Genomic DNA, 20,460 nt, shown 5'->3' on the forward strand with positions numbered 1-20,460 from the left:
TCACTTGTTGCCTTCGCTAGCCCCAACCAGCTCCTAGTTCCCGACCTTTTCGAAACACAACGTGCTGATAGTCTGCCCCTTGACGCCCCCAAAGCTGAAGCTCGGATACGCTACCCTCCCCGCCACCCGCAGCCTCTCCCCGGCCTCGGTGGGCTGTGTCTTGGTCTCAAACCAGTCGCGCAGTTCCGCCTCGGTCCAGTTGCAGCTCGTCACGAGGAATATCCCGCCCGTCCTTAGGAGCTTCAGCACGCGCTCGCCATAGCCCTCGCAGATCCGCCGCCCTTGTCCGTCGCGCTCCCCGCTGAGCGACACCGCGTCGAACGTGCCCTTGTCTAATACCACATCCCACCCCGCCGTCCCACCCGGCACCGCTTCCACTTCGCTCAGCGACCCGTTCAGCACATCCCACACCTTGAATTCCACCTCCCGCTCCCCCTGTGTCTCTGTCTCCCCTTCCCCTTGTACCTCATCCCCCTCCTCACCACCCTCCTCACCCTCATCATTCCCCTCCTCCCCACCATCCCCTTCCCTCCTCGAAACACCCACCGCCCTCGCCAACTCCACACTCCGCTCACTATAATCCACCCCGACCAACCTGCCCCCCCACCCCTCATCGCGCAGCGCAAACAACATACTCCCGTTCCCACAGCCCAGATCCAGCACCGCGGCCGACGCCGGGTCATATTCATGCTCGTTGTGGGCGTGCTCGTCGAGGTAGGCGACCATCTTGGCCTGGGCGTCCGAGTCGTCGAACCACACGGTGCCTTCGTCGCGGGGGTTGGCCGAGTGGTTGGTCAGTTCGCGGGTGTAGAGGGTGTCCCAGCTTTTGGGTTGTATGGAGGTTGGTTAGTGTGTGTTGTTAAGGGATTGGGAGGGTTCTAAAAAGGAGGGGGGGGGTTCGAATGGGAGAGCATGAGATAAAGAAGGATATGGATGGTAAGGGGTGTATGGGGAAATGGGAGAGTAAAGAGTGCTGGACCAACTATTCTTTTGTGCCGAGGGCAGAGGGGTCGAGGTGTGCTGGCGTTGGGTCTGCCATTTTGGGGGTTGTATGTAAAGTCACGAATAATGGTAGAGGGCGGTTATTGCAAGATTGATCTCAGGTTTGATAGCAATTGTGGTCTACGATACGCCGTGTAAGACGAGGTTTTTTGTCAAGATGGCACTGCATTAACATTCTGCCCTGCATGGCGGGGTCATGGAGGGGCAGCTTGACCTGCGCCGAAAAGGAAGGCGGTGAAGCCCGCCTCTCCTCTCCATCCCTCATGCACTTCTACTGTGTACGCTGCAATACACTGTGTATGTATGTCCTAGACACCCTAGCTCCCACTCGGTCTGCCACCGGTCAACACTCAAGTTACCCAGGGTATATATAGACATGCATAGCATGGACAAGAATTAAATCCGCCCTCCATCGCAGGAGGCAAGTCATCCGAGTCGTCAGTAAAAAGCGAGGGAACCACGGGCTCTCAATCTCAGCCCTCCCCTCCTGTCCCTCCCGTAAAACCACCCCTCCTCGCATTTCCAATGCCAGCCATGGCTCACCCTCTGCACCATCACGCGCTCCGTTTTATTCACATGGTAGCCGCTGGCCATCTTCACCCCTTGTTCCCAGCCGCTGCTGGCCGATCGTTTCTCGTCCTGCCATTCATTCTCATACCGCGCCAAGCCCTAGAGGTGAAAGAGAGAGAAAAAAGTAAACATCCTGCCTTGCCAAACTAAATCATAACGAGCGGTCTTACCCTTGACGCATTACCCCAGCGTCCATACGGGCGCCTTGACCAGCACCTGTCGGCCGCGCACCTCAACGGCGACGAACCCGGCAAAACGCACCTTACCCGAGTCCTTGGGGGGTGGGGGAGCTGCTTGTATGATTCCGCCGTCAGCAATACTGCCTTTCCTGCTGCCTGGTGCGCTACCACCGCCGCCCGCCCCCAAAACGCTCAACATACCCGTTCTCTTGTCGCCGCGGCGGTCCTTGGCGCCGTCCTTGTTGGGTCCGTCTTTACCCCCTGCCCCGGCGGCAACGCCGCTCCCGTCATCTGCGGTGCCTTCTTCACTCGCGTCCGAGGGCCGCGCCTCGAGCGCCGGCAATCCCGTCTTCTCCACATCCATCAGCTCCGGCTGGATGGGCTGCTCCGGTAGAGGGTATACGACGGCCACGTCACGGCTCTCGAGCGGTATGTTGCTTGCGATGCCGACGGCAAGCTCGACAATCATGCTGGCACTGCCGTCGACTCCCGCAGGCGGGGGGTCTGCGAGGTGTTGAAAGAGCGACGCCGTCAAGTTAGTCGTAGCGCGACGCGTAAAGTCGTTCCTATGCTCGACGCTCTCCGGGCTGTTGAGCACGTCCTTTAGGCCCTCGAGCGTAGCCATGCGCCAGCTTACCACTTTACTGGTCAAGGCGTCGAATTCCTCTTGGCTGTTCATGGTATAGCTGAAGTGCCTGATGTTAAGCTCGATAACCTTGAGCTGCCTGCTGAGCTCCGGGTCCAAGCCCGGATGGAAGCAGCGGTTAAAGATCTCGTCCACGATCCAGCGCGTAATAACAGCTCGGCCGATAGCCGTCATCTCTTGCTTTCCCGTTTTAAGCGCGTCGGCACTCACAAACGGGGCGAGCCACGCTGGTACATTAGACCAGTCCTTGCGGATATTGAAAGATAGGTTGTTAATGGCGCCATTGAGGCGGTTGAAGCGTGTCGCGTACTCGCTGTCGTCGAGCGACGTCCGGCTCTGCGACATGCGCTGGTTGGCAATAGCGTTCTGAAGCTGCTCTACCTGGCCGTTCAATTGCTCAATCTCCTTCTTGCCGTCAAAGTAAAGGCGCTTGACATTTTTGTACTTAGTCACTACGATGCCAACCTGTCAGCGGAGTCTGCACGATCGGAAGTGGAAGGGTACTTTTGCTCGTACAAAGGTCCTTAAACGCCTTTTCAGGGTCTTCGCCACCACGGTCGGATGTGGGCTGCGGGCTGTTGCGCCCTTGAGGCTCCCCTTGGCCTTCGAATTGCTGCCTATCTGGTACATTGCTCGCGCGGAAATTCGGGTTCGGCGGGCCCGCATTCGGGGGCTGCGGTAGCGGGTTCATGCCGGGCGGCTGTTGACTTTGCCGGTAGCTCGGCGGTGGCCCGGGCGGGGGCTGGGCTTGGTCGCGCATCTTCTCCGCTTCCTGCGATCTCCGCGCCGGGGGAGGCGCGCCGGGTGGTGGGGCCATGGTCTGTTGCTGCGGGGTCTGAGCTTGGACAGCCGGTGGTGGGTTCTGCCGTCCGGGAAGATCCTGGGCCTGCGGCGGGTAGTTTACCGCAGTTGACGTCTGCACCGCCGGTGCTGGTATGCTGTTAGCAGCAGGTTGGTCCGAGTCGGTAACGGGCGACTCATGCGACAGCTGCGAAACCGTCTCCGGGTTTTGCTGCTGCGAATTGGCGACAAGATGGCTTGAGAAAGCCTGCTGGTTGCCGCCCTGGTATTGGGTTTGCTGCTGGTTAGGGAACTGGTACTGCTGCGGCTGTTGTTGTTGCTGTTGGTGCGGGCCGCCTTCGAAGACGGCTTGGCCGTACTGCTGCTGGTGCTGCAGCTCGGTAGGTACCTGGCTTTGCGACGGGACGTGTCCTCGGTGCTGGCGATATCCAGTCTCCTCGGTCGAATAGGGGGCCGTCTCCTGGTCCGAGGAAGGCACAGGCCGGATGGTGGGATGCTGGTTTTCCTGTGAATTCTGCGGGCGCAGGGTTTGGTCAGAATCCTCAATTATGTACGAGTCGTGGAAATCTCCTACACCTTGCAGAGGGGACGGCTGGGTCGGTGGGCCTTGGTTCTGCCACTCGAGTTGCTGTTGCTGATCCAGCGAAACCTGGGAAACACCAGTGCGGATGGAGGGAGGATAGGGCGGAGGAAGGCTCACGCGCTTCGAGTTCCGACGAGCTGGGCCTATACTGTTGCCGAATTGGTTATTCTGCGATTGAGGCGGGAAATCCTGGCCCCTAGGGTTGAGGATGTTCTTGATCAATCTGCGAGTGGATTGTTTTGGTTTGGGGGGCTGTGCCTGAGGTTGCTGCTGTGCGTAAAGAGGTGGAGGTGCAGCAAGAATGGGAGACACAATGCTTGGATGGCCAGGGGAAGAAGTGAGGTCTTCGACGGAAGTGGGTCCTGGTGATGATTGCGGTTGTTGTTGTGGTTGCTGTTGCTGGTGGTGCAAGTGTTGCTGGTGCTGTTGTTGTTGTTGTTGCTGGTGCTGCTGCTGCGGGTGCTGATGTTGCTGCTGGAGCAGTAGTTGGGTCGAGGTGGGGGACGGCTGCGTGTAGCGGTAGGATTGAGAGCGCGTCACTTGGTCGGCAAACTCTTGCTGCTCCCTCTGACGGGAGTCAAAAGAGGCCGAAACACTATTAGAGTGTTGCAGCTGCGGCGGAATGGTCGCGGGATTGGCGCCGGCAGCAGTGCTGGTGGTGCCGTAGATATTGACGAGGTGTGACGGCGGAGGAGGGGGTTGTTGTGCGTGATTACCCCGGCCGGAGGTAGTTTCGGGCTGAAAGGATTCACTGGAGCTGAAGGCCGGGTTGGGCGAGGCTGAAGGGGGGTTTGCAGCACCCGCACCCGCACCTGCTACGCTCGGGGGGTTCGCACCAGCAGCTGATGCGGGCACCGAAGAAACAGGGTCTTCGGCAACTGTCGACCCCACCAGGTTATGCTGAGAGCGGTTGTTCTTGCCAGACCAATGGATCCTGGACGGCATACTTGCGCCGGTGGCAGGATTTTTGAATGAGATGATGCTGCTTGCTGCTGGTGGTATAATGTTGCTGCTGTGCGGGGTGGTCAGCGATCAGAAGGACGATGGCCACTGCCGCTGTTTCTGCTGCTGCTGCTGCTGCTAGGTGCCCACTATTGCTCCTGCTTGCTGCTGTTGGGAAGGGGTTCTCCACGACTAGCGACCTCCAAAGCTCAAAGGGCGGGTCGGGACGGGCGTGCGTGGGACGGTCGTGCGGGGAGAGCCAAAAAGGACCGGGCGAATGCGCTGGCGTTAAAGTCGCAAAGGGCGCAAACCGCACCGTCAATCGCGACCAAAACGGCCAAGCGAAAAGGAGCCGGAACCGACTTTGCGAATAGGCGAGCAGAGCAAGGGACGCTGCTGCGCGCGCAATCAAAAAAAAAAGGCCGTCACGGCTGCAATGCCCAGGGACCAACAACGGTCAGCGGCTCCAACTGGCAAAGAAGCAAACTCTGGCACGCGCGACGGACGGGTGTCGGCGACTGGGACAAGACACGCCGGGATCGTGTGGAGGAAAGATGAGACGAAATCACATCGGAGGATGCAAGTGCTGTGTGTGCACTGGCTCTGGCTTTCCACCCGTCGTGCTGCCCCTCACCAGTGCAGGGGGGAAGAGACAAGGGTCTAGTGGATCGGGGCAAGGCAGCAGCAAGGGTCAAGCGGCGGGGGATGGCAACGACAAGAACAAGCTGTGAATTGCTCTTCGGGGCTGTGCGCGCGGCTCTTTCCTGATGTTGTCGTCGCCGAGACCACCTTTATCGATGAATGACACAGTCCGTTTTGTCAAATCTCCGGCCAGACTCCGCCTGCCTTTTCTGCGCTTTCTCAGTACTGTTTTTGTGGCCTCGACGACCAAAAGCGCATCGAGGTTCGCTCATCAGGTCCCATTGTTTCTCGAGGACCCTGATGCAGAACCCATGCTTACGGTAGGTTTGGAGGAGAGACAAGACCCCAGAGCTCCTCCAATCCAACGTGTGCTAGCGCGGAACTGAGGGGTCGACAGCTTATTTTCTGAGCTGTGGAGTCCTTGTGGTGATGGACAAAAACTCCGAGTTTACTGGGGAGCAAGGGTGATCACCAGTCAGCAGTCAATCTCCATCTGACGAACATCCATTCGTGTATTCGTAGTTGTTCTGGGGCTGAAATGCTGGTCATGGTCAGCTTTGCGAGATGAGGTCCTTTTGGCAAAACGGTGAGACTCGGGATCGAAAAGATGCATTTCCATTTTCAGGAGAACATTCATCAAGCAGCCCTTTCAACCGACCTCCGATACTCTGCCTGCTGGAGGCTGTTCCACAGCATCATGTCTCTTCCCCACGCACCAATCTGACAAGCCGAGTTCTGGTCAGCCCAGTCTGCATGGCTCCCCCCACCTTCGCAATGCTGCAGATTGTTGATCCCCCAACAAAAACCGGCTTGATGGCAATACAACCTACGGTCGTCGTGGCGAGCCGTGTGCCTCTTTGCTACATATACATAGTGTAGTTTAAAGATGCCGCAAAGTGGCGGTGTTTGGAGTGTATTTTCTCTTTCCGACATGTTGAGTTACCCCAAATCCCCTGACCACAGCAGCTTAGGGAGCTTGGATCACAGCCAAGGCCAAAAGAAGCTTCTTCCAAAACCGGTCTTTGCAGATCATGCCCTGTTTTATCCCTGGATTGGCGGGGCTTGTGGGCCTGACTGGGCAGTTGTGGCTCCTTAGTAAACCTGAGATATCAGGCCTTCAGTTCTTCATCTAATAATAGTAGCGGCTAACCAATGAGCCACCGAAAATCAGGGTCCAAGCTCCCACACTCCCAGTCCGACTTCCAAGATCCGAAGCGACATCCCAGATGCAGTTTCCTATCCCGGAAGAGGACTACCCAAGCGGGTGGCGACTGCTGAAAGTAAACCGCAACACCATACTTTTTCAGCCCACGATGACCACTGCACTACTGCTCGATAATCAGGGGATACGATAGAGCTGATGAAAAATAACGACTCAACCGATTCAACAGTCTTATCGTCGGATAGGACAAAACCTGTTTTCGGCACGCGTTAGGCCAAATTCAATTTATCGTGCATGTTGGGTCGACCGTTGAACCGTTGACATGTCTCAGCCAGTTCAACCCTCCCCCCCTTCCCTTTAACTAACCCCTTGAAGATGCGTCCGTTCTTCGGCTTCTGAAATTGCGAGGGTGACACAGAACCCATCTTGCCTACCCAGCAAACAGGTACGTACATGCGTACATCCAGACATAGTAGCCCTGTTCCTTGTTCCTGGATACCACCCAGATCCGCAAGATTGGGGGCGGGACCCAATGCCGGCGGGAGGCGAGCGGTTAGAAAAGGGGCCGCATTGTTGCAGCCGGGAACCAAGAGCCGGAACCCGGAAATCTACTACAGCCAGCCTAGCTTCGTGTTGAGGCGTATTTCCATACTCGTCATTGTTCAGAGGGAAAGGCAGCCGTTACGACCCAGACTTGGCCGCCAACTCGGCTAGATCTAAACTGGAGCCGAGGTGACCACGATTGGGGTTGGCGTGTACACTCCCTGCCCCGATCCCCATCGTCGGATCTCTTCCCATATACTAGAGATAGCCGGGGCCACTCATCTCTGTGCTGATCATGTCTCGGGTTAGAGACACTCACCTCCGACTAGCCACAGCATGACGCCCGAGACAGCTGCAAGAAAGATCCAGGGATCGGTCGGTGTAACTCTTTCTCCACCAGGTACCCTTAGTCAAGAATCCCATAACGGTCCGGGCCTGTCCCATTGCCGTCCACTGGGCACCTGGAACCTGATAGTGCAACGTCTTCTTTGTGATACCTTGAGCCACCATCACCGTAACGTCCGATTTCATCATAGCCTGGCCTTGTCCACACCACGGCCGATGAGGATCTTTCACCTCGGACCCGGACAAGGTTGATGACACGTAGTCTTGGAAACTAGATGCCTTCTTCGTGCTCTTTCAAGCCATCATCCGTTGCGCTCGTATCGCACGTATCGCAGCTTGGCCAAGACACTCAATCTTGTCATTGAATTGGTCAAAATGGTGTTCCCACACCGACAATCTAGGTAGCTATCTCGATCCATGGACTGGGGGGCGAATCAAAGTGAACTATCCGGTAGGCTAGTGTTTGTGTTTCTGGGGCCACGGTTTGCCTAAATCGTCTCACTGACGACAGCCGCGTGGCGAGCCTAAGACTGGTGGTGAGATAGTAATAAGGGCATGAGATCGTGTAACAACAACCGTTGAGGGCAAAAGCACATGTGGAAACGGTTGGGTATGCGAATCCCTATTCGAGAGAAACGGTGGGAGATGTGCTCTGTTTACGTAGGCTGTGGCGGGCATGACTTCATTGAGGCAGAATCGAGTGCAACAAGTCCTGTAAGACGAATTCACCTCGACAACCCGAAAGACTACATACACCTCGACCCCGATGACTTCTGAGACCCAGGTCCACTGTGGTTTGTTGAGTCTGGTTAGCCCACGGCGTTGGAATCGGCATAAACCAAGCAAAAGGCAGGGAGGCAAACTCTGGAGTCTAGAAGCATCGTCCGCGGCCTAAACCTGTACCCTATCGCCCAAAGCCAAACTTGTGGATGGTTTCAACTGATATGTGTGGTAGTATCACGACAGGAACTTCTGGGCCATTCTACGAGTGCCATCTCCCGACCGGGAAACTTGGAGCACCCTGACGGTAGTTCTTTGGAATATATCATGCCACTCCCTGCCCCTTTCAAACCCTTTCACCGTCAAGCAATCTGACAGGGACCATCTGCGTGCCCTTCGAATTTCCTACTCTTTACACTGATTCAGACGATGACGCCCACAACTATGCGCTCACTCACCCGAATTTTCTCGGTTCTTGCTTACCTTGTGGTCCTCCCCTTGGTTACTACGTCCCCTCACCATCACCCTCACCACCCCTCTCCAAACCGTATATTCTACGACATCGGCAACCAAATCGCGGACAGGTCCATGATGATAGACGCGGCCCAATTTAACTTTGCCCCATTCAAAGTCACGAACCTCCACATCCTCTGCACCCGCTTCAAACCAACGGTCGACTACTCCTGCAACCTGACATGTAAGAAAACCAAAGAGAGATAGACGGAGGGCGGGAAAGGAACAAAACACACCCTCCCCACTCCCCCAAACCAAAAACTGCGCGAATAACCAAAACACAAAACTGACCGCGTCAGTCGCCTGGTCTGACCCCAACTCGGTGCGACAGAACAGCGTGACGTCAGGCCACTGCCAGACGTCGTGGGCGTGGGACGGCGTGACCAAGCACCAGGCCGACCCGGACGGCAGCAACCCCGTCGCTGAATACCGCTCGTGCTGGATCAACGACGACGCCACCTACTTTAAGGTTGCCGTGCCGGGCTTCTGGCACCCGGGCAACTTCACCCTCGAGTTGGCGCACCGCTACCGCGATGACGAGTACGTTTTCCCTCACCCTTCCCGTCCTTCTCGTACTCCATTTGGGAACAGAGACGTCATCATTGACGACGGGGCACTAACTGACGCGGCCTGCGGGTCCACAGAAACTTTACCAAGCCTTGGGATTATCCCACGACGTTTGGGGATGTTCGTGTTCATCTCTGCGAGGAACAAGCACTCACAGACAGAATGGACCATTTCCATCCGGGCATTATCAATGGGACTGTCATTGGCGTAATCGATTGACTGAGGGAAAATGAAGATGCTTGTCACACACCGTTTCCTAGGAACAGTCGAAACACTAGCGGTTGTTGATAGGATCCGGGGGCAGGAGAGAAAACGACATTGTGTACCTGTTTTGTATCTTGCCGAGGTTTTCTGAGAAATGAAGTTGATCAGAGCAATAATAGAACTTGACGTCTTGCCACCAGCCATTCGTCAGAATAGGTTGAGAATGAAGGGGGAGTGAGTGGCATACCATTGATGGGTGACGACAAGCCCGCCATGAGCTCCCAGGGCCGCCTTCGAATCAAGTGTGACGCCTAGCGCAGGACCAATATCTTCATATCCCCTGCGTACTATAACATGCGTCCATCATTCAACCCCACTCTGCACGCCTTGATTGTTTCGTATGCCAGGTGGCTTAGAGACACTCCCATTTATTGGCCCCGATACATATGTACAACGTCCCTAATACCCAGTCTCATTTCCATGCCACCCCTTTTGCTACAGCCTTTTCAACCCTACAGCGGATACGACGTCTCCGGCAGAGACTCGAGGTGTTGCCTGTGATGCTCGTTCGCCTGCGATTCCCAACCATGTCAGCAACCCATACCATCCACCCAGAAACAGGCAGCACCCAAGTTGACGGGGGAGAAACCTACAAAAGGCAGCCCGCAGTACCCGCACGGCGTAATCTCGGGCTTGTCCGTGTTGATGAAGACCTTGGGATGTCCCTCGGGGCCACCACCGCCGTCGCACGCCACGATGCGGTCGTGCGTCCACCGCACAGGCTGCTGGTGGATGAGCTCGATGGCGGCGTAAGGTCGGGGCTGTATTCACGAATATCACCACAAGTCAGCTCGCGCCCTCTTTCCGCACACCACAGACCAACCCCTCCCGGTCCCAATCCCTATCCCAACCCCAACCCAACTAGCCACCCCCCCACCCCACCACCACATCCCCCAGCCATGACAACCATCCCCTCCCCCTCCCCCAACAACAAAAAAAGATAAAAAAAAAACGCACCTGCAACTCAAAATCCGTCTGCTCAAACCGCGGCCCCACCATCGCCGCCGCGCGCGGCTGCTGCGAGCGGGACCAAACCTCCGCGCGATTAGGCGACTGCTGGGCCACAGCCGTCGGGACAGGTCCCCCCTCAGCGACCTGCGGCGCGGTCGTCGAGGCCGGTGCCGGTGCCGGCGCCGGCGGGGCGGGCGCTTCCTGGTGTTGGCGGGCGGTGCTGCTGAATGCTGCTGCTGCTGAGCGCTGGTGGTGCCGGGGGAGGGAGCGGGCGGCGGTGGCGGCTACGCCCCGCAGGCGTGAGGCGTACATTGTGTGGTGTGGTGGTTGTTTTGTTGTTGGGTGTGGTGGTGGTGGTGGTGGTGGTGGGTGGTGGTGGTGGTTTGCGGGACGGGCCCCGGGGAGCGTCAATTGCAGGTTCGCTTCAATGGCTTGATTGAATTGGCTCCGGCCGCTGGAAGCTTGGAGTTCCGGGCGGCGGCGCCGGCTGATTTTCGGAGCTTGGTGCTCTTGCGAGCTGCATGGGTGGTCCGTGACCAACGATAATGGGCTTGGCGCCTTGGCAAACTTGCCGTTCTTGGCTTCTTTTTTAAAGCCCGTTCGCGTCGTTCGATATTTTACTTTTCGAGCAAGGGAGGGAAAGCCGCCAAGTTGGGAACGACAACTGTTGAAAGAAGGTCGTAGCATAAATTTGCGAAGCGATCTACTAATCCAACATTCAGAAACCCGCGAACCTTTTCCCAACTATTTGTCCCGTCCGCGGTCCCGATCAACGACAAAAATGGCCCCGACACCAGGATCAGGAATGCCAGGGATGGCAAAACAATCGACACCCAAGACCATGTCTTCGCGTCTGATGACGATGAAATTCATGCAAAGGGGTGCCGCAGCAGCGGCGGCGGCGGCGACGGCGACAGACACACCCGAGGCCAGCTCGCCCGGGACCCCGCGGAGCGACGACGGCTCGGCCAAGCGGCGCAAGACGGCGCACGCGCTATCGGCCGCCAGCTCGCCCGCGACTCCGCTCTTTGACCAGCAGGCGATGAAGTCGGCCGTGGAAGAGGAGGAGAAGAGGAACCGGGCGGCGATCGAGAAGCGCGCCGCCGAGCTGGGTGACTCGCACTGGGTGCTAGAAGGCGCCGCGAGTCTGCCCCCGAGGACGGCCCGGCCGCTGCTGAATGTTGTCGAAGTCGGGTTTGCTCAGATTGACTACGCGGGCGCGTCGAGCAAGGATGATGACCCGTTCGATCTGGGCAGCGCGCCTGCCCAGCCGCAGTTTCAGAGGTTCAACATGAAAAAGTCAAAGGTAGGATGAATTCTAGTCTGGGGCATTCGATTTTCGGGGCTATGCTAACAGGATTCACAGGTTGTCAAGAAGGAGAACGACGAAAGCGGTAACAGTGACTCTGATTCCGGATCTAGCTCGGGCTCAGGAGAGGTTTCCGACGACGACGACGACGAAAAGCCGTCGCAAGCACGCGCAGAGCCTAGCCGCGGCCGGACGAGTACCGTCGGCGAAGCAGAACGCAGGCGCGCGAGGTCTAGCGCCTCGGGCAAACGAGAAGAGGAGCGCAGGAAGGCGCAGCAGCTTGCCGGAAAGAGGCGGAAGAAGGAGATCAAGTTGAACCAACTGACCTCCATCTCGTCCGCAGGTTCGCAGGCGTTTCAACGACCCTCTCCTGCTATGTCATGTCACGGGTGTGGGAAGCCCGGCCACAAGGTTGCCGATTGCCCAAACAAGAAGCGCTGAGGGCAGACCTCTGCAGGCATGCTCGCTCGTCCTTGACTCGAACTTGGCTTTCACTAGGTCTTTCCCGAGGACCGCCCCTCACCCCCGCCTGATCATCCTTCATGCCTGATTTCCATCCTTTTTCCCAAGTGGTTACGCTTCCTGACTGAGGCCTGTCTCGTATTTGGACGCTTGTTAGGGTACGACAGCCTCATCAAGTGGGCTCCGGATATAGCCTAGTGTTGAGTTATTACAAGCGGCAGCTCTCACAATACCCGGTCTAGTGACAAGAAACTGCGGCGGTTTGAGACAACTGCTCCGTCGAACGAATACGAAGTTTTTCAACACCAGGCCTGCATGTTTTCGAAGTGGCAACCACCATGATCACAAACTCCCGCTCCCGAACCAAGTCTCCCGCCCCGACTCTAGGCAAGGACGAAACCACAAAGAGCCGATCACCTGCGGGACGAAGGGATGTGTGATGAGGCATGCATGAGCACGGCTGAAGGAACCGCCGCTAGCCCCTGACTCCAAAGATTCGAGGCCCGGCTCCTCGCGCCGAGCCTGAATATGGGACAGGAAGTAGCCCTGTGGTCTCTGTCAATAAGCGGAGCCAGCCAGTTTCGGAGCCCGTGAAACCCGTGGGTTACGCCGTTATGATCGGTGGGGTGGGGGTGGTTAAGACAAGGAAGGAGAGGAGACGTTTGAATTTTATACCAGAGCCCCAGGCAGAAACGGCTGCATGCAGGTTGCCCCTTTTGCCGCCGCCCCCGGGTGTTGAACCGCACGGGTAGCGATGGCTGGGGCTCTCCGCTCCGCCATCGAGAACAGGCCAGCCGGCCGTGCCGTGTTCTGACATTCCGGGTAAAGTCTGTTGAACCGGGCTGAGGTTGTATGGGAATTCCAACATGGTGGTCCGCGGGACCGAGCTTCGCTGTTTTGGGATGGCTGGTTTGACGCTTTCGGCTTGCTTCAACACCACGGCCGTGTCGTTATCTTGAGGATGGAAAAATACCGGGACCGGGAGATTCGCAAAATCATCCCTTTCCCCAGACTAGTCGTTGCATATCACGAAGGGGGATAATTCGACATCGGGCCGGATCGCCCCTTGGCTCTGCAGCTCGGCCATGACCGACGGGCTGTCGGCATCAAGATGATCTCCTGTGCATCTGGGTCTGGTGGATAGCAAGAGCCCCAGTCGTAGGCGCGTGCGCGCAATGCTCTCGGCTTCCAAATGCCATTTCAGGCATCGCTAGAGCGGCCCACCAAATCGGAGTCGTGAAGCCGGCATTTCCGCGCTTGCGGTGTGGTGACAAGATGGGTGTGTGTGGGTGGTTGCTTCTCTGGCGATCGCAGGTTTGGATCGGGTCTCCACAGACATCGACGTGCATAAACCGACGTCGTCGGCCAGGCCGCATGCGGGTTGAACCCTCTGCGACCCCTGGCCCGTCGTCCGTGCCCCAAAGCCAAGGTTCACCGAGAAGCCGATGGAAGGGCGGGAGAGAAGGGACATCATCCGGGTGCGACCCGGCTTTGAGCCATATTTGGTTCGGCTCGCTCATCACTGTCGCATCGCGGCTGGTTGCGAGTTAGCCGCACCGTGGACACCACAACGGTCGCATGAGTCGTAATATCATGTGTTTTGCTCTCCCAACAAACGTCAACGTCAGATTTCAGCACCGCCGGATCATGACGTTTGGCGGTGCCCCTGTTGCGCTGATGCAAGACGTCCGGGTTGCCCCTCGAACTGTTTCACCTCGATTTCGGTGCCCAGTAGTTCCTTTGATCCGGTGAGACAACCGGATTACGACAAGAGAGGAAATATGTACCCGGCTAGACCGTGAGGATGGTGTATAGCGGCGGAGGAACTAAGGCAACCCCCCATGGACGCTTTATGAACCGGTGAATCAGGCACGGCAAGCGCCTCCGCGGCTGGCGGGCCTTGATGGCGTTGTCGATCCAAGGGCGACATTTACGGGAGTTGGGGGCGTACTGTGTATGGTGGCGGCCGGGCTAGTGCCGCAGTTGATGTCGGGTGTAACGATATGTAGGTACGTACCCACCTGCGGCACAGTCCAACAGCAATCATTTTCCCGGTCGACGGAGAGCTAGGTGCAGTTACGTTGAAGAGAACCACATCGCTGCCGGGTGCCAACCGTGATCAGCGATGTGATTCTGCAAATTCGATGACGGGACACAAGAACCGGCCCGGGTGGTGTGCCCGCCCGCGCAGCTCCTGCACGCAACTCTTGTCACAACCCTCAATTTGGAACACCGGGGGAGGACTTTCACTTGGGGGACCGACTGTACCCAATCTATCTTTTCGGGTTGACATGCACTTGGGATGAGACGTTGCTGCATAGGCTCTGGCCGGAGTTCCACCAGTCGGGCTGTCTGAACCGACCAATGGCTGAGTTTTGCCGTATTTGAATCGCGACACAAGTTCAGTCGAGGTCACGAGCCGTTTCCGACCCAGACAGATGCTCGCTTTTTCGTGCGTTGATGACTGAACAACGTAAGACGGCAGGTGGGGAGGCGTTGACGGAAGGCTGAGTCTTGTAACGTCGGAAGCCGGGAAGAGTACTCGGGCTTTGCTCTCTGCGGGAGGAGGTTTCAATATTTGCTTAGGGTGTGGTCGATGATATGTGGTAGGTTGCTCTTGGTTTGGTGCAGTCAGGAGCAACCTGGGAAGCTGTGACATGCGCTTTCCTCGATGTACATAAGGTACCTCCCCCAATGCAGTCAGGTACTTGCCTTAGGTCTGTTAACGGTGCTGCATGTCAAATGAAACAGGTTGCCTGAAAAGCGGCCTTGCATGTAGCACATGCAGCAGGCTGCGGCCTAACATGCCTAAGTATCGCGTTCCATTATTTTGCGTATGGGCTAAAATAGCCAGGGATTACAACTTCCACCTGGTAGGTACCTCATATTCCCGTCCCGAGTGGGCTGTATTGAGAAACCTGGAACCGTGGAGCCGCCGGCCGGCCGCTTTTCTGGCCGCCTAAGCCTTAATTACAGGCACAGCAACTCCATCGTGTTGTATGTACGATCCTGCGCAGTATAGAGAAGCGATGCACCGGCGGGGGTAACCGGTGAGCGATGAACGCAAGCGCCGTCCTTTCTCCCTTCATCTCTTTTCTCTCGATTTGTTTTCCTTAGCGCCGGACCGTGGGCCTGATGGGTGATGACCGACATATTGCCTGCGGAGGCTCCTTCCTTTCCATTGCGCCTACCTCTCGCATTTTGTTTTCGTAACAATGCTGTAGCCTGGCAGCTTGTGTGCTTCTCGGCGGTCTTACCACGCGTTCTCCTCACATTGCACATTGATGTGCCAATCGAACTTCTTCTAGTCCTACATTGGCTCTTGTGGTTCTGCTTTCTGATATGATCACAATGGCACCCTCTGGCCAAAAAAGCCGAACTCGAAAGGGGAACAAGAAATAAAGGAACCCAAGAAAAGGAAACAGGCAAAGAAAAGAAATTAAATAAAAGAGTCCCAGTCAAAAATAAAAAATAGGCTTTAGGCTTCCGAATGGTTTTCTTTAGGTTGGTTCCTCTTGTTGTCGGCACCTACACTTGGAGTTCGGCTTTTTTTGCCCATGGGGTGGATTGATCCACTTGGCGGGGAGGCCGAGATCAGATTGATGCCACGACGGAAGTGTCTTACACTTCAATTGGGGCGTACAGGTTCTCTCAAACATACATCCCAAACGTAGAGCATATGGGCACTTTACTTGGCGTGCATTGAGTACTTTGTAACTTCTATCACAGCAAGTGTTTGCCCTCTTGATCAATGTCACTCGGTATTTTTCAGGCTTACGATCAAGTACAGCTAGATCCGACCCCCCGGCTCTCCTCCTCCCGCCCCCACCCCTGTCGATATTGCCGCGCTGATAATTCATAGCTTCAATGCCGCCTTAGCTTCTTTTCCTTTCCCACACCCTTCATCGACCGCGCATTATTGATGGTCATATTGTTGAATCGACGCGCTGGGCGGCTCGTTGCCTCTGCGGGTCCCCGAGGACCAGACGCACTTGTGCAGAATGACGGTGGCCTATCGTTGCTTCCCTCCTGCATCTAGCCATCCAGGTACTCAACAAATCTGCGTCAGCCTGCGCATATAAAGAGCCCTGTAGCCCTGCTTGCCGGGGATTCCCAGCATCAGATTTCCAATCCATCCCCCCCCAAGCAGTTGGGACCCTACAAAGTACCACCGATGAACGCATCAGAGTCTCTCTCTTGTCTTGTGTGAAACTCCGTCTCCCACTGCGCCGTTACATGGTCGCTACCAAAATCCTCGCTCCTTCCTGCCCTACCTCGCCTACCTCGCTTGGGTGGAACAGACTCGACCACGAGGACCCATAACTAGGGCGAACAAGCCACCACCCACACCACTAGTAGTTAGCTCCCCGTCCCACCGGGTGCGACTCGATCCAGCCGGCTTCTGGAATCCAACTCGTCGGTAACTGACCCTCTATTCTCGCCTCCTAGCGCTGCATTCATTCCCCACACCGTCGCACAGACAAGGGCATCTTTACTGGCTGTTGTTGCCGCTGCTGCGCCGTCATCGCCGCCTCTCGCCCAACCTGGTCTCGCCCACTTGCCCCAACCCCACCAACAGTGCTTGTGCCTTTATTACTGGTACCGATCCGAAAGGACTTTGCTGTTGATTTCTGGCCTATCTTTTGCCGTCGACGGGTCATTCAGACCGCTCTCTTTTACCTGGAAACGAACTGCACTCACTCTCTTCCCCAGCATCAGCATCTACCAACTAATTCCCACCCAAAAGTCGACGCCAGCACTCTATCATGGCTCCCCCGCCTCCAGCTCCCCAGTCCTCGGCGGACCCCCCGGTCAACGGCGAGGTTGTGCTTGTTACAGACCGCCTAGAGAAGCCGTCTCTGGATGACCGGTCGTACCGGGTCATCTGCCTTCCGAATCAGCTCGAAGCCCTCATAGTCCACGATCCCAAGACAGACAAGGCCAGTGCGGCCATGGATGTCAATGTTGGGAGCTTCAGCGACGAGGATGATATGCCGGGAATGGCCCACGCCGTCGAGCATGTAAGTACCCCTTTGTTGGAAACGTTGGGTTGGTTTCGACGCTAACTTTAGCGTGGAGCTCCTCTTCATGGGCAACAAGAAGTACCCGGTGGAAAATGCGTACCATCAGTACATATCAGCCCATTCCGGGTTGACCAACGCCTATACAGCAGCGACGTCCACAAACTACCACTTTGAGGTGTCTGCCAAACCCAGCAACGAAGAGGAGCCATCGGCGACGAACCCTTCACCACTGCTGGGTGCCCTGGACCGCTTTGCCCAGTTCTTCATCGAACCGTTGTTTCTCGAGAGCACACTGGACCGCGAGCTCCGGGCCGTGGACTCGGAGAACAAAAAGAACCTGCAAAGCGACCAATGGCGGCTGCATCAGCTCAAGAAGTCGCTGTCAAACCCCAAACACCCGTTTTGCCATTTCTCTACCGGCAACCTGGAAACCCTAAAGACTGCCCCCGAGGCCGAGGGCATCAACGTCCGCGACAAGTTCATCGAGTTCTATGAGAAGCACTACTCGGCCAACCGGATGAAGCTTTGTGTTCTTGGCCGGGAGCCCTTGGATGTTTTACAGGCTTGGGTCATCGAGCACTTCTCGTCCGTCAAGAACAAGAACCTTGCGCCTAACAAGTGGGAGACAGAGGTGCCCTTCACTAAGGAGCAACTAGGGACCCAGATCTTTGCGAAGCCCGTCATGGATACGCGAGACCTTACCCTTACGTTCCCTTTCATCGAGCAGGACCACCTCTACGACTCGCAACCCAGCCGATATATCAGTCATCTCATTGGCCACGAGGGCCCCGGGAGCATCATGTCGCACATCAAGTCGAAAGGCTGGGCGAACGGCCTGTATGCCGGAGCATGGCCTGTCAGCCCTGGCACGCCGGAGGTTTTCGAATGTCAAATTACGTTAACAGAAGAGGTGTGTAACCCCCCCCCCCGCCGACCTTTTTCGAATAGGCTAAACAATGTTTACTAACACCAAAATAGGGTCTCAAAAACTACAAGGAGGTCGTGAAGGTTGTTTTCGAATACATTGCTCTCCTACGCGAAACCGAACCGCAGGAGTGGATATTCGAGGAACAAAAGGGTCTATCCGAAGTCAACTTTAGGTTCAAGGAGAAGACGCAGTCATACCGCTTCACGAGCAAGCTCAGCTCATTCATGCAGAAGCCACTGCCGAGGGAGTACCTGCTGAGCGGGTATAGCCTCCTACGCAAGTTCGACCCCAGCTTGATCAAGGAAGGCCTCGACTGCCTGCGCCCGGACAACTTCCGCATGACGATTGTCTCACGCGATTTCCCTGGAACATGGGAGAACAAGGAGAAATGGTACGGCACCGAATATACGTGCCAACCTATCCCGGCCGAGCTTAGGGAGGAGATTAAGAAGGCGGCAGCCAGTGGGCCCAAGAACCGAACGGCCAAGCTCCGACTTCCGCACGCAAACGAGTTCGTGCCGACCAAGTTAGAGGTCGAGAAGAAGGGTGTTAAGGAGCCCGCCCTGGCCCCACGTATTGTCCGGAACGACTCTCACGTCCGGACCTGGTTCAAGAAGGACGACACCTTCTGGGTCCCGAAAGCAACACTGATCATCAGCTGCAGGAGCCCGGTGGCCACCGGCTCGGCGGCCGGCCGGGTGAAGTCACGTCTCCTCACAGACCTAATCAAGGATGCCCTGGAAGAGTACTCGTACGACGCTGAGCTCGCAGGCTTGGAGTATACCGTGACGCTCGACTCGCGGGGGCTCTACATCGAGATCTCTGGTTATAACGACAAATTGGCAGTCCTCCTGCAACATGTCCTCATCACCACACGCGACCTTGAGATTCGTGATGACCGATTCGCCATCATTAAGGAACGCATCAGCAGAGGATACCGTAACTGGGAACTCGCCGCGCCCTGGACCCAGATCGGCGATTACATGTCCTGGTTAACCATCGACCAGGGCTATGTGGTCGAAGAACTCGAGGCCGAACTGCCTCATATCACACCGGATGCCCTCCGCGTGTTTCAGAAGGAGCTACTGGCCCAGATGCACATGGAGATCCTCGCCCACGGCAACATCTACAAGGAAGATGCACTGAAGCTAACAGACATGGTCGAGTCGACGCTGAAGCCTCGGGTCCTCCCGCAAGCGCAGTGGAAGATTCGCCGTGGGTTGATGCTCCCGCCCGGATCCAACTACATCTGGAAGAAGAAACTCAAGGATCCGGCCAATGTCAACCACTGCATCCAGTACTTCCTCCATGCAGGGTACAGGGGGGATTACAACGTCCGAGCCAAGGTGTTGTTGCTGGACCAGATCGTCCACGAGCCGTGCTTCAACCAACTTCGCACCAAGGAACAACTCGGCTACATTGTCTACTCAGGCACCTGGACCAGCGTCACGCAGTACGGGTTCTACTTTGTCATTCAGAGCGAGAAGACGGCACCGTATCTAGAAACCCGAATCGAGGAGTTTCTGAAGACGGTGGCCACGACACTGGAAGAAATGAGCGACACCGAGTTCGAGAGCAACAAGCGCAGCATCATCGACAAGCGTTTGGAGAGACTCAAGTATATGGAGCAAGAAAGCAACAGGCACTGGACCCATATCCACTCCGAGTTCTATGCCTTTGATAATGGTAAGCTGCAGACCACGTCCCCCTTTATCATTTCTTGGTAACCCATGTTCGTGAGACTGACCACCCATTTTGCTATAGCTCCTCAGGATGCGGAGCACATCAAGCCGCTGACCAAGGCGGACATGATCGAGTTCTTCAACCAGTACATCCACCCTAATTCGCCATCAAGGGCGAAGCTTGCTGTTTACCTCGAAGCCCAGGCCAAGAGCGACGTGTCAACGAAGGAGATCTCGGAACTCATCAAGACGCTGGAGCTTGACTCGAAGGCTGCTGGCAAGGCCGCCGCTGATCTCCAGGCCCGGTTGAGTGCGGCCGACCACGACGTTGACAAGGAGGTGGCAGGCCTTCGGGATTACCTCCTCCACGACCTGAAGGTGCCGGAAGGCAAGATTGACGTGGCGGCCGAGGCATGGAAAAAGATCCACGCCGAGCATGGGCCCGGAAACGATGTCGTCAAGGATGCCGAACCGCCTTCGTCGAACGGGACAACGCCGGTCTTCATCGATGACGTGCGGTCGTTCAGGGCGAGTCTTCCCGCTAGCAACGGGGCCAAGCCTCTGAGGGATCTCAGCGAATATGAGGATCATGGCGCAAAGCTTTGATTGCACCCTACGCCAAGGC

At 56.5% G+C, this 20,460-nt stretch overlaps 6 protein-coding genes across 6 annotated transcripts; 3 read left to right on the forward strand and 3 right to left on the reverse strand.

Annotated features, from left to right (window-relative positions):
• Nucleotides 1-33: 33 nt before the first annotated feature.
• Nucleotides 34-1,158, reverse strand: F5144DRAFT_529810 (S-adenosyl-L-methionine-dependent methyltransferase; the record flags this gene model as incomplete). Its single annotated transcript, XM_066786905.1, has 3 exons — nucleotides 984-1,158; nucleotides 543-823; nucleotides 34-458 (listed from the first exon to the last, which is right to left on the reverse strand). The coding sequence occupies exons 1-3, from the start codon at nucleotides 1,037-1,039 to the stop codon at nucleotides 34-36; spliced, it is 762 nt and encodes a 253-aa protein (XP_066644610.1). The 5' UTR covers nucleotides 1,040-1,158.
• A 594-nt stretch (nucleotides 1,159-1,752) lies between these two features.
• On the reverse strand, nucleotides 1,753-4,726 carry F5144DRAFT_488151 (uncharacterized protein; the record flags this gene model as incomplete). Its single annotated transcript, XM_066785643.1, has 3 exons — nucleotides 1,753-1,862; nucleotides 1,953-2,849; nucleotides 2,914-4,726. The coding sequence occupies 3 exons, from the start codon at nucleotides 4,724-4,726 to the stop codon at nucleotides 1,753-1,755; spliced, it is 2,820 nt and encodes a 939-aa protein (XP_066644611.1).
• Nucleotides 4,727-8,579: 3,853 nt separating this feature from the next.
• On the forward strand, nucleotides 8,580-9,426 carry F5144DRAFT_487202 (uncharacterized protein; the record flags this gene model as incomplete). The annotated part of the gene is made up of 2 exons (XM_066785595.1): nucleotides 8,580-8,832; nucleotides 8,948-9,426. The coding sequence occupies 2 exons, from the start codon at nucleotides 8,580-8,582 to the stop codon at nucleotides 9,424-9,426; spliced, it is 732 nt and encodes a 243-aa protein (XP_066644612.1).
• Nucleotides 9,427-9,931: 505 nt separating this feature from the next.
• Nucleotides 9,932-10,742, reverse strand: F5144DRAFT_601080 (uncharacterized protein; the record flags this gene model as incomplete). Its single annotated transcript, XM_066791124.1, has 3 exons — nucleotides 9,932-9,991; nucleotides 10,073-10,240; nucleotides 10,437-10,742. 3 exons carry the CDS (start codon nucleotides 10,740-10,742, stop codon nucleotides 9,932-9,934), a joined length of 534 nt encoding a protein of 177 aa, XP_066644613.1.
• Nucleotides 10,743-11,062: 320 nt separating this feature from the next.
• F5144DRAFT_175053 (uncharacterized protein) lies at nucleotides 11,063-12,493 on the forward strand. Its single transcript, XM_066782662.1, has 2 exons — nucleotides 11,063-11,736; nucleotides 11,797-12,493. The coding sequence occupies exons 1-2, from the start codon at nucleotides 11,212-11,214 to the stop codon at nucleotides 12,178-12,180; spliced, it is 909 nt and encodes a 302-aa protein (XP_066644614.1). The 5' UTR covers nucleotides 11,063-11,211; the 3' UTR covers nucleotides 12,181-12,493.
• A 4,474-nt stretch (nucleotides 12,494-16,967) lies between these two features.
• F5144DRAFT_485482 (Metalloenzyme, LuxS/M16 peptidase-like protein) lies at nucleotides 16,968-20,441 on the forward strand (the record flags this gene model as incomplete). The annotated part of the gene is made up of 4 exons (XM_066785502.1): nucleotides 16,968-17,222; nucleotides 17,281-18,135; nucleotides 18,204-19,839; nucleotides 19,918-20,441. The coding sequence occupies 4 exons, from the start codon at nucleotides 16,968-16,970 to the stop codon at nucleotides 20,439-20,441; spliced, it is 3,270 nt and encodes a 1,089-aa protein (XP_066644615.1).
• Nucleotides 20,442-20,460: the final 19 nt, after the last annotated feature.

This window comes from Chaetomium tenue (assembly GCF_020726465.1).
Source record: "Chaetomium tenue strain MPI-SDFR-AT-0079 chromosome Unknown F5144scaffold_3, whole genome shotgun sequence".
In the NCBI taxonomy this organism is placed as follows: Eukaryota; Fungi; Ascomycota; class Sordariomycetes; order Sordariales; family Chaetomiaceae; genus Chaetomium; species Chaetomium tenue.

Bases quoted from the DNA above. Each gene is read 5' to 3' on its own strand.
- F5144DRAFT_175053 (XM_066782662.1), top strand. From the start codon at position 11,212: ATGGCCCCGACACCAGGATCAGGAATGCCAGGGATGGCAAAACAATCG. The intron at 11,737-11,796 runs GTAGGATGAATT...CAGGATTCACAG, and splicing joins TCAACATGAAAAAGTCAAAG to GTTGTCAAGAAGGAGAACGA.